This window comes from Ylistrum balloti, unplaced genomic scaffold (assembly GCF_031769215.1).
Source record: "Ylistrum balloti isolate Yb309-2 unplaced genomic scaffold, AGI_CSIRO_Ybal_v1 Utg370458, whole genome shotgun sequence".
Classification (NCBI taxonomy): Eukaryota; Metazoa; Mollusca; class Bivalvia; order Pectinida; family Pectinidae; genus Ylistrum; species Ylistrum balloti.
The window spans coordinates 461,842-477,838 of record NW_026782303.1 but is presented as its reverse complement, the minus strand read 5'-3'; the positions used below and the strand labels follow the sequence as shown (position 1 = coordinate 477,838).

The following is a 15,997-nucleotide window of genomic DNA, read 5'->3' as shown; positions in this document are numbered from 1 at the left end:
TGTTATTTTCATTTATTTGAAATAAATTTTTACTGAAATTGATTTCCTCTTTGAAAACTAGAGCTCTGCCTTGTCAGGGTCATCAAACATTTACCAGTTCATTCTTGATATTGTAAGAACAGGACATGACCTTGATCTATTAGACTCTTTAACCTCCAATTCATAATGATCTCAACTTTAACCTTCAGAGCAGGACATGACCTTGACCATTGAGATTTTTTTACCTTGACTTCAAAATGACCTCAACTTTGACCTTTCAAAAAAACAATGAACAGAAGTCGAGCTATTAGCAGTTCTGGATATTGCCAAGAAAAAAATTAATTCATTTGTCTTAACAAGATAAAGCTACATTCTTCTATCTCTTTAACAAATGTTATAAATTACTGGGTACACCTGAAACAGGAATTATCTAAACAACCTCAATATTTATTTAAAAAGACATATTAACAGTGTAACATCAGGATTTGGAAGAATCTAGGAATGTAGGTAATTCCAGAAATGTAGAGCACTAGTTCAGCATATTTTCCCCCTGAATAATTAGAACCAATAACAAAAAGAGTAAACAAGAAAGTCGCATCCCTTCATTTCCATAACAGTTCCTCTAGATCATTGTAAACCCATGATTCAGAGGCCACCAAGAATGTATTATCAAGAAATTCCTTCAAGCTTCACACCCTAATGACATTACAGGGATAGCACAGAGGATAGACTGCCAGGGAAGGTTTTACCACAGTGTCTGCCAACAAACCTGTCAGACCAATGGTCTATTGTAAATGGAAGTAAACAAGATCAACATGTCTGATTGCTGTTTAAGTCTAGTATCATAGTATTATGGTCAGAACAATCACCTTTAAATGATTTGAAATCTCTAGTGTACACTTTTACCCGTGTATCTGTAGATGGTTGTGTATATCTTTATATTTCAATAATCTTTTTATCTATACAATTTGACTTTGGTGAAAGTACAATTGTATATCAACAGAAATTCTTTAAAAACATTGTTGTATCAGAGTAATTGTATATGGACACTAGTGATTCGTGGATGGAGGAAGAAACCAGGCATGCTAAAAATAACCCTATCATTTAATATGATATACAGAAATCTGCTTAATGATTATAGAGTTGAAAGAATTTTACAATCCTAGATTAGTTATCTCCCTTGGTTTAAGATACAACTGATACCAAACATTTTTTCCTGATGACTTGTAGTTATAACAAAATAATGCAGTTATGATAATCACTATTTATCCATCAAGTGGAAAAGAACATTTTTTCTTTTATCTCTCAGATATTAACTCTCAAAATTACAATGTTACACATGTATAGATCATTCACGCCATAGCATAAAACAAAACTTGGATAGCTAAATACCAAGAAAACATTTTTTGTTTCTTCATTTAACAGCTGTTGAGATGAATAAAAAGCTATCGGAGGATATATCTGTGTGGGTCTAAACATAACTCCATGACCACATGCAGATGTAATTCAAAAGCTCTGTAGTAAAGATAATTGTTATCACATTTCCAAAAATATCAAGTGAGAGTGAGGATATAGCCGTAACGTCTTCCGTCGCAGGTACTAAACAGAAACCGAGTCCTTCTCAGAGCAGACAGAGGCTAGATAGACAGTGACCCAACTACAAATTTCCTATCACTAAACTGTTTTGGTCAACAAGACTGCAGTCTATAAGGATTTGGAAAATTATTTTTTCTCTTTACTTGAGCCTCCAAGACTTAAACTTTAGGCTCTAACATCACTGACAAGTCCTAGAAGGACAGCTGTATGATTCAGTGTAATTCATTGTTAGGCTCTACTGTAGCTAGCTCTAAATTTGTATTAAAAGTAGCTCTTCACTTGTGTGTATTATATACAATCTTAATCCTTTCCCTGTTAGTATATACCTCTTCTCCTGGCCACCTTCCTGTACACATGTCTTCCTTATGTGTATATAACATTTCCTTCCTCACCCTTGCCTTTTTTAGCTGGAATCTCACTTAAACAAGTAACCATGAATTTTGTCACTTTACCTCAATTTTCCCTTCACGCACACAGAATTACATGCACTTATCTAGCTCTCTTCCTATGTTTTAGCTGAAATCCCACTAAAGTACATTACACATAGTTATGTCCCCTTACTTGGCCTTTTCCTGTATCCTGAGATCCCTCTGAAGTCAGCTTCACAGAGTTATATCCCTTTACATTGCCTTTTCCCTCTATGGAAACTAATAGCCAAAGGCAGTCAATCAAATAGCTTTTACATCCCATTTAAGTTAGCCAAAATGGGTTATGTTCCTTTACCTTGCCCTTTCCCTCTATGGAAACTGGTATCCCTCTGAAGTAAAATAGCTTTTACATCCCATTTAAGTCAGCCAAACTGGGTTATGTCTCTTTACCTTGCCCTTCCCTTCTATGGAAACTGACATACAGAATTAAGTCCCTGTACCTTTTTCTTTCCTTGCATGTTGACTGACACCCGACTGAGGTCAGCCTCTTAGATTTACAACTCCTTATCTGACCCTTCCCCCCATAGAACCTGATATCCCAGTAAAGTTTACCAAATAGGTTTCACATCCCAATTATGTCCCTACCATCTCCATCTGTGTATCCAACACTCAATTTTGTGTTTATATCACACTTCTCCTAGCCCCATCCGCTAAGTTACCCTACTGGGACCAGTTATGTCCTCTAACCACTCTCACATATCTTCCCTTATCCCTTCCTCTACATAACCCTACTGGAGCCAGTTATGTTCCCATACCTCCTCCATCCTTGGTCTTACACTCCTTTTTGTATTTATATCACACCCTTCTTTACAATTTCCTCTCATATTCAAATTGGAGACAGTTATGTTCCTTTACCAATCTCTTACCCTCTTGCATAACACAAATGGAACATGTTATTAAGTGGGTTTCACTGTATATACCTCTACCCTCACTACCCCTTTCTCTATGCTTTCTCTGTGTAACATCAATGGTTCTAGTTATTTTCCCTTACCTGGCCTTGTCGAACTCGGCCTGAAAATTTGGGCTGTATACCAAGTGATAGATCAGATCACGGAATGTTGGATGGTCATGTTGTGACACCTGGGGAAAAAAAGGACAGTTGTAATATATGTCAATATATTTTACAACAAGGCAAACAGATTATCTAAACACAATTGTAAGATATATTCATATATTTAATAACAAGGCAAACAGATTATCTAAACACAATTGTAAGAAATATCAATATATTTAACAACAACGAAAACAGATCATCTGAACAATGTCCTCTTATCATGTAATAACTAATAGTTCAAGCATTGTATTTATTGCTCTGATTTGGTATTATTTATTTATCTATCTAATAATTGCCATTATGTGCACAACATAGCATCACACACAGAAAAATAAACAAAAACAAAAAAAAAATCCAAAAATAAACAATGATTGGTAACATGGATTATATCAAAATACCTGTAAATTCTTATTACATTTAAACACTCAATCCACCAATCAAATTTGGACTTGTAGTTCTCTATCGGTATGGAATATATCATTGCCAATTACTATCAATATGTTGATTGGGAACAATATAACACGTGTATAATTTATCTGTTCAAGACTGTTTATCAAGTGACAATCAGACATGGTAGTCTTTCTTGACAAGAATTGTTTATACTGTCACCTTGGATGCTCAGATAAATTCAAGTTAAGTTTTGAATGCCTAGCAAAAATGTTAGTATACACTTGACTTAAGGGTGTATCACTCATCAGTTACTTAGGTGCACCTGCACTCAAATTTGTTAATGTTATGAAAAATCACAAGAAAACTTAATAAAACAGGGCTTTTAACAATTGCAGGGAAAACAACTTGTGAAGCATCTTCCCTAAAATATACTGCTGTTCTAGCAGACAGTTTACATTATGTACGAGCCTAGCTGCAGTAAATCACAGATTGCGTTGTGATTGGCTGCATTGGTGGCAGTAAATCAGAGATAGCCTCCTGATTGGTTGAGGTAACTTGTCAAGACATTGTACTGTATGTACAGAATCTCAGATCCCAAGGAGCACCAAGAGATAAGATAACCCTGTGATTACTATAAATCCTGCCATCACTGATTACAGAAAACACTTTTTAAGCCATCTATTTATTGTTCGAAAAGATGTTTTTTTGGTTTTGTTTGTGATAACTGGGCCAGAAATAGAAGACGAGGAAGTGCTGTCAGCAGATGCTTCTATCAAAGTCAGTGGTGTAAGTCTTGTTAGCTTATAGCTTATTCGGATAGTGGCATGACTATGAATATACATTCAGTGATATGATTCAGCTGAAATGATCAGCTATCTAAAAATTACAAGATTACTGAACTGTCCAGATAGAGTCCTAATAGGAGGAAACAGTTGTAGGATGCAGTTTCTAATTCTGAATTTGAATTGAAATGTGATATTCACTGTATTTTTTTGTACAATCGCACAGAACAGTCCCTGTTGGTTTCACAAATCAACATTAAGGAACTGCCCCAATTGGCATCCACATCAACGTTAATGAACTGCCCAACTGGCGCCCACATCATCATTAATGAACTGCCCCAGTTGGCACCCACATCAACATTAAAGAACTGCCCCAGTTGGCACCCACATCAACATTAAGGAACTGCCCCAATTGGCATCCACATCAACATTAGTGAACTGCCTCTAATTGCCTTACACCTCAACATTAGTGAACTGCCCCTAATTGCCTTACACCTCAACATTAGTGAACTGCCCTTAATTGCCTTACACCTCAACATTAGTGAACTGCCCTTAATTGTCCTACACATCATCATTAGCGAATTGCCCCTAATTGCCTTACACCTCAACATTAGTGAACTGCCCTTAATTGCCCTACACATCATCATTAGCGAATTGCCCCTAATTGCCTTATACATCAACATTAGTGAACTGCCCTTAATTGCCCTACACATCATCATTAGCGAATTGCCCCTAATTGCCTTATACATCAACATTAGTGAACAACATCTGCTTTTTTAAAGTCTGTAATCTTATTTTGACATAAAGTCCTACAATGGAATATCAATCTCAACACAACAGTATGTTTTCCCTACATGTTATTATTTCACATTATTTGGAATATGTTCGAAAAGTACACATCAAAGCAAATGTTAAAAATTACAATCTTTATGACCTTGGCCCAAACAGCCAATGACCTTTGACATTTCATATTTGATTACTTTGATGCAAGGAAAAGCTTCAGTGTTTGAACAGATGTGAGAGCCCAGAAAATACATAAAATATATATAACTGTTCTTTGTTACAGAGATTTAGCTGTCTTATCATTCCGAGCCACAGAAGAATGTAGCCAACCTCCATCATAAGAAAGAAGGCGAATGATGGCAACTTCAGCTGGCACAGGTTTGCTTCGCAGCTTCCACAGTAATTCTCTGTACCAATTTACATATTCCTGTGTGTTAAACTACTTTCACACCACATCAAACAATTCCATTACCTTTCAACAATACGTTATGCATTAAAGTAACACAACATACATGTAATTTTTCCATGGTATTTTCAAATCTTTTTTAAACTAATAAGAAATTGTTATTGGCAAGAGGATGTTGCCGGAACAGAGGCAGAGAATGAGTTAGCTTTATGGTAGTTGCCATAGCAATTTTTCAAATACAAGAATTATGATTTAATAACAGGGACGTTTATCCAGGGACATTTATCATGCAAGACTGTAAACATCAATTTTTCAAAGTTAGTTACCTTCAGATATTTGTACAGTCAGCTCCATGCTTAAACTTTATCTTTTATGATCAAGTATTCAATAATTTCATGACACTATTTATATTTAACAACATGCAATAATTTGTATTTTAAAAGTAAGTTTGTGTGAACCCACATAAGTCAAGAAAAAACAAAAATGCAAATGTACAAATTACAAGAACAACCTGTTGGGCCTATCCTTAGTCAAACTGCTTTTCATATCTTAGAACTTTATTGAAATCGATCATGATTTAAACCATGTTTCTAACATCTATTGATATATTTTTATGTTTCTATTAGATCTGTACCTCAATGGCGTGGTCGTCGACATGTTTAAATGACTTGACATCAGGGTAGATATCAAACTTCCTGTAACGAGAACGGATGGGTGGGGGCAGCTTGGTGTCTGAGCCAGCCAGGATGGTGGTAGCCTGGAAAGAACTGGGGGCCAACATCTTGTCGTTGTCCAGCAGGCTTTAGGTCTGAAATAAACAAAAATAAGATATTCTCTTTACTAATGGTCAGTTTTTTTCCAGAATAATTTTTATAAAAATCAAATTTGGGGAAAATAAAATTCATCATAACTAAATTGGTGGAAAATAATCAAAAACTTCCATTCATTTTAAAACAATTGCAAAACTTGCTATACCAACTTTTCACTCTTGTTGGCCTGGACTGAAGTATATCAGGGATCTAATTTAATACAGAATGAAACCAGAGTTCCCTTGAAAACCCAAAGAGCTGGCCATGGGCAGGTGACCCCATATAGTGCCCAATCAGGGATGAAATCCTTGTCATCTAGGTGGAAGTGAAGGGCATTTGATGATTACCACTGTGCCACACGACCACCATTTTGTAATGTTAAAGTTTGCTCAGGAGATAAAAATCTGAGACAAATGTTATGTCATAGAAGTAATGCACTATATCACAGTTGAGCTTTCATTATAATCACATCACTACTAATTCACTGGTCTAGCAATAGTTCTCTTATCATTGTTCTATCAGATACAAAAACTGGCCAGTTATTTAGCTGTCTCCCATTCCAGACATTTAGTCGGAGGAGGAACTAAGACATCAGAATTTGTATACTCTTTAAGACATGGACTAAGTATAAAACAATGAGGTTGTAGCAATATCTTGGGTTTAAAGTGTTGCAATTTCAGATTGAAACAAACTCAAGAGAGTGTAAATTTACATTAAACATGCAAGAAAGCTATTCATTGCTGTTTGTGTTTGAGCATTAGACCTTTGGTGTCTAGTACTATGCTCCATAGGCTATACATCACAGACATCTTGAAGAGAATCGATACCATTTTGGCATTTGACACCCACGATCTTCACTGCAACACTAACCATCAGGCCACAATTCTTTGAAAATATGGATATTTGATACCTCGCAGGTCTATGTGTTCAAATCCCTCAAGTCTGTAGCAGACGGTCCTGATAGGTGGCCACCACTGTCGGGACACCAGTCAATAAAACGACCATAAAAGGCCAATCTGTTGTAGGAAGTTGGTAGTGGATATATATATTTACTTGTTAACCTAGCTGAGATTGAGACCAGGCTTTTCCATTTGTATGTTAAGTCTACAGTCTAAAACTAAAATCTTCTATTTACAGATTACTTCAGTCAGCACATTCAAATTCTCTCTTTCTCATTGAGCTTTCAGTCGGTGTTAACTCTGATACATCCCCATATAGATTAAATAGACTTTTTTATGAATGACATCACTCCGGTGTTCATGAATACATTCTTAATCAGAACAATTTAAATGCCTATAATCAGTAGGCACATTCATTGAAATGTTGTTACATATTAACCAGAATATCTAGAATGTTGAGGTTTTTAGTTATTTGTATTAAAACCTTATTTCTATATTCTATTTATGACAACGACATGATAAGGCTGCCTAACTGATTTTCATTCTGAAGTGTATTCCATGTAAAATCTGTCTAAAACATTCATAAAAATCTTTTAAAGACTTTCTAAATCAAAGATGACTTACAATGATGTAAAACGCTAACATCCTTGTATTAAATTCAAGAAAGTAACTTGAACTTTTAAGGGAGATCAATTGATTTTTCACTAAGGGAGATAACTTGATTTTATTACAACCATAAATAATGCCAGTACTGACACACTTTAGGCAGAGCCCTTTATTGTGTTATACCATCAACCTCTAGTTCTTGCTTTATAGACACAATAATTTGCCAGTGAAATATAAATAGATGTTTCAAATTATATCTTCACTTTTAACCCGGTGACCTTGACCTGTTTTTAGATGATTTCCCAATTTTATATTTATTCATGAAAAGTAAATTTTTTCTAGTAACATTCAAATATAGTTTTTGCTGTATTTCTCACGTCTATTTTCAGTTATGGTTACCTTGACCTTAGACATCTGAACATGAAAAGCAACTACAAGCTAATAAATCTGCAACGAAGCATGACACAAAGTCTAAGTGTTATCACTCAAACAAACCTGAAGATAGTTTGCAGAACCCAATATTTATTTCATCAGTGACCTTGACCATTGACCTCAGAACCAAAAATTCACTTCCATGCAATCACTTCTTTCAAAGAAGTATCAGATTGAACACAAATGGCCCAACAGAACTTGAAATATTGTTCTAAAACAAAAACATGGACACACCAACAACCTGATTACTTTAAGGCACCCCAAGTTTAAATATCCATGCTACCTTCATCCTCCAATGTTAAGCCTTTGAATAGCTGTATATTTACTTTGATCAAGAACAATATCTTGTATAAAGCCATAGAGAGGTCCCTAACAGTAGTTTGTAATATGCTACAGTTGTCCAGGATTTCATAACAATGCGATCTGTATTTCACAACTGGTTATGCATGTATTCAGTGGTAACAGATGCTGTTATATTGGAACTATTTTATTAATACAAGATCGTATAGAATGTATTTCGATCTCTTTCATATCAGATTTATAATATTGAAACGTCACGAACTGGCTGCTATGTAAACAATATACAAAGTACCTATATTCATGTTTTTTCTACTGTACATCCAAAAGCTGGAACCAAATGGTATTATCTAGGATTTAAATGGAAATATCCTGTAAGTGACTTTATTGGCTATTCCATCATTGATAGACAGGTAAATAAATAGATAAGAAAAAATACAAAGAAAAATGCATTTTTGCACAATATCTAAATTTGTGTAAATATACTTTGTGTAGCAGCTTTTGTCAGGCAAATCAAAGTGTAATATATCAGTATAATGATGACTGAAGAAATCACTTCACTCTACATCATGATTTGTCCCCATAACTGTTATGAAATCATTCAAATTCATTCATTGACAATAGTGGTAATCTTCATAAGACGTAATGAAAGATTCAGCATTTTTTAGAGATAACCTTGAATGACTGCATCATGTCTAATAAAAAACAGGAATATATTGGATGTAATCCAATCTATATTCTCCCAGCCAAACCTCAATATATGCTAAAAATATACCGCATTCTGTTGAACATCAGGACTAGACTTACAAACAGCAAATTCATAGGTATGTCAAAAAATCGAAAAGGGAAGTAACTCTTCATAGGTATTGTATTATACCAAGATTTGATATCATAATACCTCATCTACCGAAAGGTATTCACAAAATCAGGACTGGAATGACACACACAGAAATAAGGGGCAATAACTCTGTCCTGAAATTTCCCCATGCTTTCAATATTTCTTGAGAGGGTATATTCAGAAAGAAAAACATACCACTTGGAAAATACTACCCTTTACTGGTAGTAATATCTGTCTAGACTAATCCCTGGCACCATTTGGCAGTTTAGATGCACAATTTGGCAGTATGGATGGTAATGAGAAATGTGCTGTATCAACACTCACAGACGATATTTACACTCTACTATATATCTGTCAGTATCAGTAGATTAGTGATACAAGATCTGAAACACAGAATATCAACAAGTGTTATTTGATCAATTACGAAACAGCACTTGTTGATAAATCTGAGGATTTTAAATATTCCTTTAGCAAAAGTTTAAAGCTGAAATTGCAGCCAATTTATGTGTCTGGCAATATCTCACTGCCCCAAATTGTAGGATTTTTTATATACATTAATTAATCTTTCCAAAATCCTAAATTTCTATTTCCTTAAATTAATTGATCTATTCATCAAGCCTGGAAACATCTCATCCATCATGATCAATATCCTGTTACCATGGAGACCATCTATTTGGAATAGAAGGAAGTAAATCACTGTAATGGGATGTGCCACAGTGCCAGTTATAGTTACAGATGAATTAATGTGTTGCAACACTGTAAATGCATATCAAACTAATTAAATGACTGCATCAAAAGAACCAAAAATGTACCAAAAACATGACCAAAAAATTAAGAGTTCTTAACAGCATGTTGCCTGAAAAGTTCAGGAATTTCAGCGCCCACGAAGAAATACTTTTTTATCAATTCAATACTAGCTGTCATTGCCAGGATTTAGCAATACTGAGTAACTTTAGAGATAGCTAGGGTATGCCATCCCCTTGACCTCATACTAGCCAATGTAATCAAGAATTGATGACACTTTTATTTCGATCATGAGGATTTTATCTACCTTTTAATTCTGATGTGTTTATTTATGGCTGTTTTATATGTTATTATAATGATGATACTGTGACGATACAGACCAGACTCAATAACTGGTTTCGATTTGTAACAAGCAAGTCAAAAGTTATAATTGAAACAGTGCTTAAACTATCTGAAACAATACCATGCAAATTTCATCAGTCACATTTTTGTTTTGTTTTGATAACATTCAATCACTTTAGTTTTCCATTTTAAAAATTAAACTCAAGAATAATTAGATGTATGATACTGAACAATGAAAAGATACATTATAAATCCACATAAGTTCACAATGCAAAACAAATTTTATTCATTTGCCCTGTATACAAAGCTTTGCATCCCCTATATTCACTCAAAGATAATGTGTCCTAGACAAATATTACATATATGTATGGTAAGTAAGAAAGTCTTGTTATAGCGGACGGGACTTTAAATGGTGGCTATGTGAGGATTGTTCGTCTTTGCATAATAAAGAGTGCAAAAAAGACATAAGTGTAATAACACCGATCGAGAGCTTTAGGGAAAAAGGATTAACATAAGATAAAATATATCTCTCCTTTGGGGCATTCGATGGATGTCAAAGTTACATAACATTCCATTATGTAGGCTGTGCCCCACCCATCCCTTGCCACCTCCAAACAGACAGACTAGAGGCAACTGGTACCATGTGAGGAATAACCCATCTTTGTTACTGACAGAATAAGACACTATTAGGCCCAGGAGCCAATTTCTAAAACTAGTCAACATTTCAGACATCCTGACAGACAGCTCCATCCCATAAGAGGGATGCAGGTTGCCTCCTCACATTACCAGAACATTGACATTTTCAATGAGACAATGACTAGAAAAAGGACAAGTCTCCTTCGTTGTTGAGACTACAACACCAAGAAGTAGCACAAGCCAAGGAGATGGAAACCTTTAACCAACTAAAAAACCAGAGAAAGTCTTTGTCATTATCTATTGGGATCCCAAAGGAATCAGCTGTGTCTAGTCTTTGTCATTATCTGTTGGGATCCCAAAGGAATCAGCTGTGTCTAGTGGATATCCCTGTCAGAGAATGACTAAACAAGTTATAAGCTATGTTGCAAGATACTTTCCAGACACAGGAGGATCTGGCTGAATTTCAATTAGCAGTAATGGACTAATAGCTTTCCAACATGGACAGAAAATGTCCAATTTCCATCCATATGCAAAGAATTAACATGATCTACTGTGTACAGCTTTCTAGCCTTATGGGAGACATAAATCATATATTATTAAGTGTTTTAAGTTACAAATTTTACAGTGCCATACTAACAACTTCTCCGTCCACTTCACTACTTTAACCATCCTAATGTTCACATATACATCTACAGTCGATGGTGTGAACTCATTGATTTCTGACGACAATAACTCAACTTTTTCAATAAAATCAGCAAAGCAAGCCCAAATTGAGGAGCAGCGCACAACAATTTGTCACTATGTCATTACAGTAGGTTTATTTGAAAATTTCACAGACCCTGAACATAATAGATACATGATTAATCTCGTTCATGTTATTTAAACAATAATAATATCATTTCGTTTACATGTCAGTCTGAAAACGAATTAATTTCATTTTTTATAACTTAATATTTATTACTTGTTGATTATTGAATTTGCAGGGATCTGTGGCATAATATTTGATGTCTGTTTCCAGAGTCGGCCTAAACCAAAAGGTCCTGGTGATATTGATCTTTCTAACTCCTTTCAACAAAAGATGAAATGAAAAAAAACCATGAAGTAGATATAAGAACCTATATAATAAACATAAAAGTTTTAACATGTGGTTTCATCAAGCGATACATTTCACTTTAATACTGGTATTTATTTTCATGGATTTCTTCATGGTCCACTTCCTCCATCGTTATCCTTTCATAAAACTATAAGAAAGTTCATACTTTACTAGAACCTGTTTATATCAAATGAATCAAAATTTACTGCTGAACTTGGTATTGCACCTCGGCTCCTAACCTTTTACAACGCAATATTTCAAACAAACCACACAAAACAGAATGACTCCAAATAGCTCAGAATATACATGGTTGCTGTTGTTGAGCTTCACCATGAAGAAACACATTATCATTCAAACTTTGAATCAGTAATTTATTAAAGAATTCCATAAAAAAGAATACTGAACATAACTATACTCCCCACCCCTATTTGATTTTGTTTCTTCAGAAACAGACCAGTGTGTGCTGACATGGTTGTGTTTTCCCCAAATTTTTTAGATAGAATGTGATGGTCCTCCCATATGTTGTTCAGTGAGGTAGCCAATAACTATTACAAGGAGAATCCTGCCTCAAAAAGACACTAGCTGTTCACTAGTAATATACCCAGCCAAAAAAAAAAAGATATACTATTAAGAAAGGCCCAATATTGATGCATGGCGTTTATTTATACAACGCTACTACATAACTTACAATCCTTCCTACACATGTAGCCTGACTGATGGTAGGATTTTGACATTTGATTTGATATGCGAGAAGTGTCATCATCAGTCAGGGTTGGTGTTGTAGAACAAGCATTGGCAAGGGTAGCTCATCAGGGATTCAGAGGCTGGGGATGCATGCGGAACTAAAAACTTCCCATTGATCTTTATCTGCATCTCTACCAGTATGTGAACTCTCTAACACTATACAGGAGCCTGCTGATGGTAAACTGTGTGGGAGGGGGTGGGTAGCACTGTGTCTGTTCTGTATAGCAACATGAGTATAGGAAGTTAATGTGTACCACCTTTGGCATGAGAAGAGTGGTATGGACAATGTAAATTTTGAATTCATTAACATGTATTCTTTTATTTAGAGGGCTAAAACACAATATCAACAGTTTTCAGAAAAATCAGTTTAAAACTCCAGTTGTATAAAAGGTCCATTCAAAGACACTGATGTTCAAAGATGCTTACGACACCTGCATTAAAATTCAATAACTCTTTTACCATTTTGTAGTAATAACAGAAGATTATTTTTCCAATAAGATTCTTGTGTAAAGCAATTTAAGGTGATCAGGTGCCTTGACGCTAAGTACATTATTCTAAATGAATAAATGTCAATTACATTACACATTTGTGATGAACAGTTCTGCTTAAATGTCCATTGTGTGATCACATATCTTCTAACTGTCTCATTTTTGGAGGAGATACATACACGGGAAAGTTCAAACAAGTCATCTAATATAATTCTATTGTACAAAGTATGAGGAGAGGGATATTACAGACCAAAATGATTTAATTCTGTAGCACTACACTAGATATATAAGATAGCTTATTGATATAGGTAATGGAATACTGTTTCCTCGTGGGTGTGATATGAAATAGCCAGTGGAACAGTGTTGTAGCTGGGATTCCTGCTCAAAAGCATTAAACAAAGGGAGGTAATAAATCAACCTTGTGTCTACAATGGTACATTACTACAGACTTACAACAACTGAAATACACTTAGTGTGATGGTAAGTCATTAACAGCTGCTATATGTAATGGTATATATATACTTACATATAACATGCTCATATAATTTAGGTATAAAAGAGAGCATGTGCATGTTACCTATCGTTCATGTGAGAGATAGGCTGTTTATGACATTATCTTAACTGTTGCCAAAACCCTCGAGTAAGAAAGAGCTTAGTACACTGAACATGCATTATAGCAATGTAAATATTTATACATTCAGGTACTGTGTTTGACCATTTAAGTTTCTCAGGAGATTCTTTCTCTTAATCAACAAAAAAAAACAAGGAAAAGAATATAAACAATGATGTTGCCATTTCTAGGAAAATATATTTTTCAAATTGATCCAGACATAGACAGCTGAATATGCACTTTGTTACAAAAAACCAATATAATTGACAATAACAGCCCTAGGCAATATGCAACATGTTTGCAGACCAACTTTCCCATTTTAGACACCGACATAGTCCGAGCACAGAAATGGAAGGCAGGACAAGGGAAATAATACTGCCAGAGAAATAATAAGGGACTAGTTGTAGAATTTTTACGGTAAATGAAAACAGAACATTCTGCATTAACTTCATAGACCTTGGACACAAGCCTATTTTCTGCATGAACAGAAACATCAACCTTAATTACTGTCTTTTACCTATTACATATTTAACCTAATTAGTGCCCCCCCTTCTTAAAAATTCTCTATGCCCTCTGGAACCTAGAGTTCAAAGTATCTGATACATCACTTCCTTGGGGAAAAATAAAATTGTATTACACAATGTATGAGGCAGTGTAATGGAAGGTTCTGAAATTATGTACTAGTTTTCATAAATGCCTTGAACTCATGGCATATCGGAGCTTAATTTCTATTAAAACACAAAACAGAATTTGGAATAGGTGCTGTGTAAGTCTACAATATACCTAAACAACAGTAGAATCACAACAAAACTTCCTAAGAATGTCTGAGTAATTTGACTGCACAGACAGCACATATAGCACAGAGGAAATTCTGAAGCATGTGTAATCAAATTAGTTTTAAATTTTTATGAAAATAGTAATTCCATGAAATAAAACTTTCTATAAATATAATTTAATCTGGTAGAGGCATTTTTTGTTTTAAACCATCACATACCTAAAATATTTCAAATATCTTTCTACTAAAACATTACATCTATAAGTAGTGATCAGTATGCTTGGTGAATTTTTTATCATTTTCATTAAATTTCAACAAAAAGCAGTCGTAGCATCTTTAAACATTTATTTTTGTACATGTGAAGTTTTGAACTAAACTAACTCTTGAGACTGTAGAAGAACTATAAACAAATATTTTCCCTTGCAATGCACTTGCATTGCTAAGTCTCTTAAAACAGTTTGTGTTACAATTCATCAATATTTATACATGGCAATTAGCACAAGAATACATGGTCTTCTTAATACTTATACTGCTTCAAGGTTGTTAATGCCCTATGTTTGCTTACATCTCCAAATTTTATTTAAATGTGGCTTAAATGTGAAGAGGCATGTAAGACATTTGGATGTAATTTACATGTATATGCAAATAGTATAAACAAAAACATTAATTCAATCATTTGCACTTGTAGCTATCTTATTGTTGTGACATTATTAATGATGCTCCTTTGGCCCCTTCTACAGCTTCAGGTATAATATGGCAGTTTAATTGAACTGTTCTAAGGATGTGTATAAGACAATTTGGTTGTAAATGCTTTATTAAAATTTGTGGTGATCAAATGTGAAAATGAATCTTGTTATTTATTTTTTGTTTGTGCATTCAAGTGAATTTACATTATCTACAAATTTTACTTGGTGCCTGGTACCAAAGTTGACAAAATACAATTACATAAATGAATACAAAAGTATGTCAATCAATGTAGTTGGTAAACTGACAACTACCGGTACGTAAATGAATACAGTTGGTAAACCTGAAATACATTTGCAAACAAGAGCTACATCAATAAATGCAGTTGGTAAACGAGAATCATATCAATGAATGCATTTGGTAAATGACAATTATGTCAATTAATGCAGTTGGTAATCGACCACTATGTCCATGAGTGCAGATAGTAAACCTGAAACAAGTCATTGAATGCAGTTAGTTAACAAGAATCACATCAATGAATGCAGTTGGTAAACTTGAAATATGTCAAAGAATGCAGTTGGT

The 15,997-nt window shown here is 34.5% G+C and overlaps 1 protein-coding gene across 1 annotated transcript in view; it reads right to left on the bottom strand.

Annotated features, from left to right (window-relative positions):
- LOC132555185 (uncharacterized) overlaps nucleotides 1-15,997 on the bottom strand; it is a 50,453-nt gene that overhangs the window by 13,811 nt on the left and 20,645 nt on the right. Inside the window, exons 2-3 of the mRNA XM_060219539.1 lie at nucleotides 6,053-6,226; nucleotides 2,995-3,083 (exon numbers count right to left, since the gene is read on the bottom strand). Of these exons, the coding sequence (XP_060075522.1) occupies nucleotides 2,995-3,083; nucleotides 6,053-6,199 (236 nt within the window). The 5' untranslated portion in view covers nucleotides 6,200-6,226. The remainder of the gene's footprint in view (nucleotides 1-2,994; nucleotides 3,084-6,052; nucleotides 6,227-15,997) is intronic.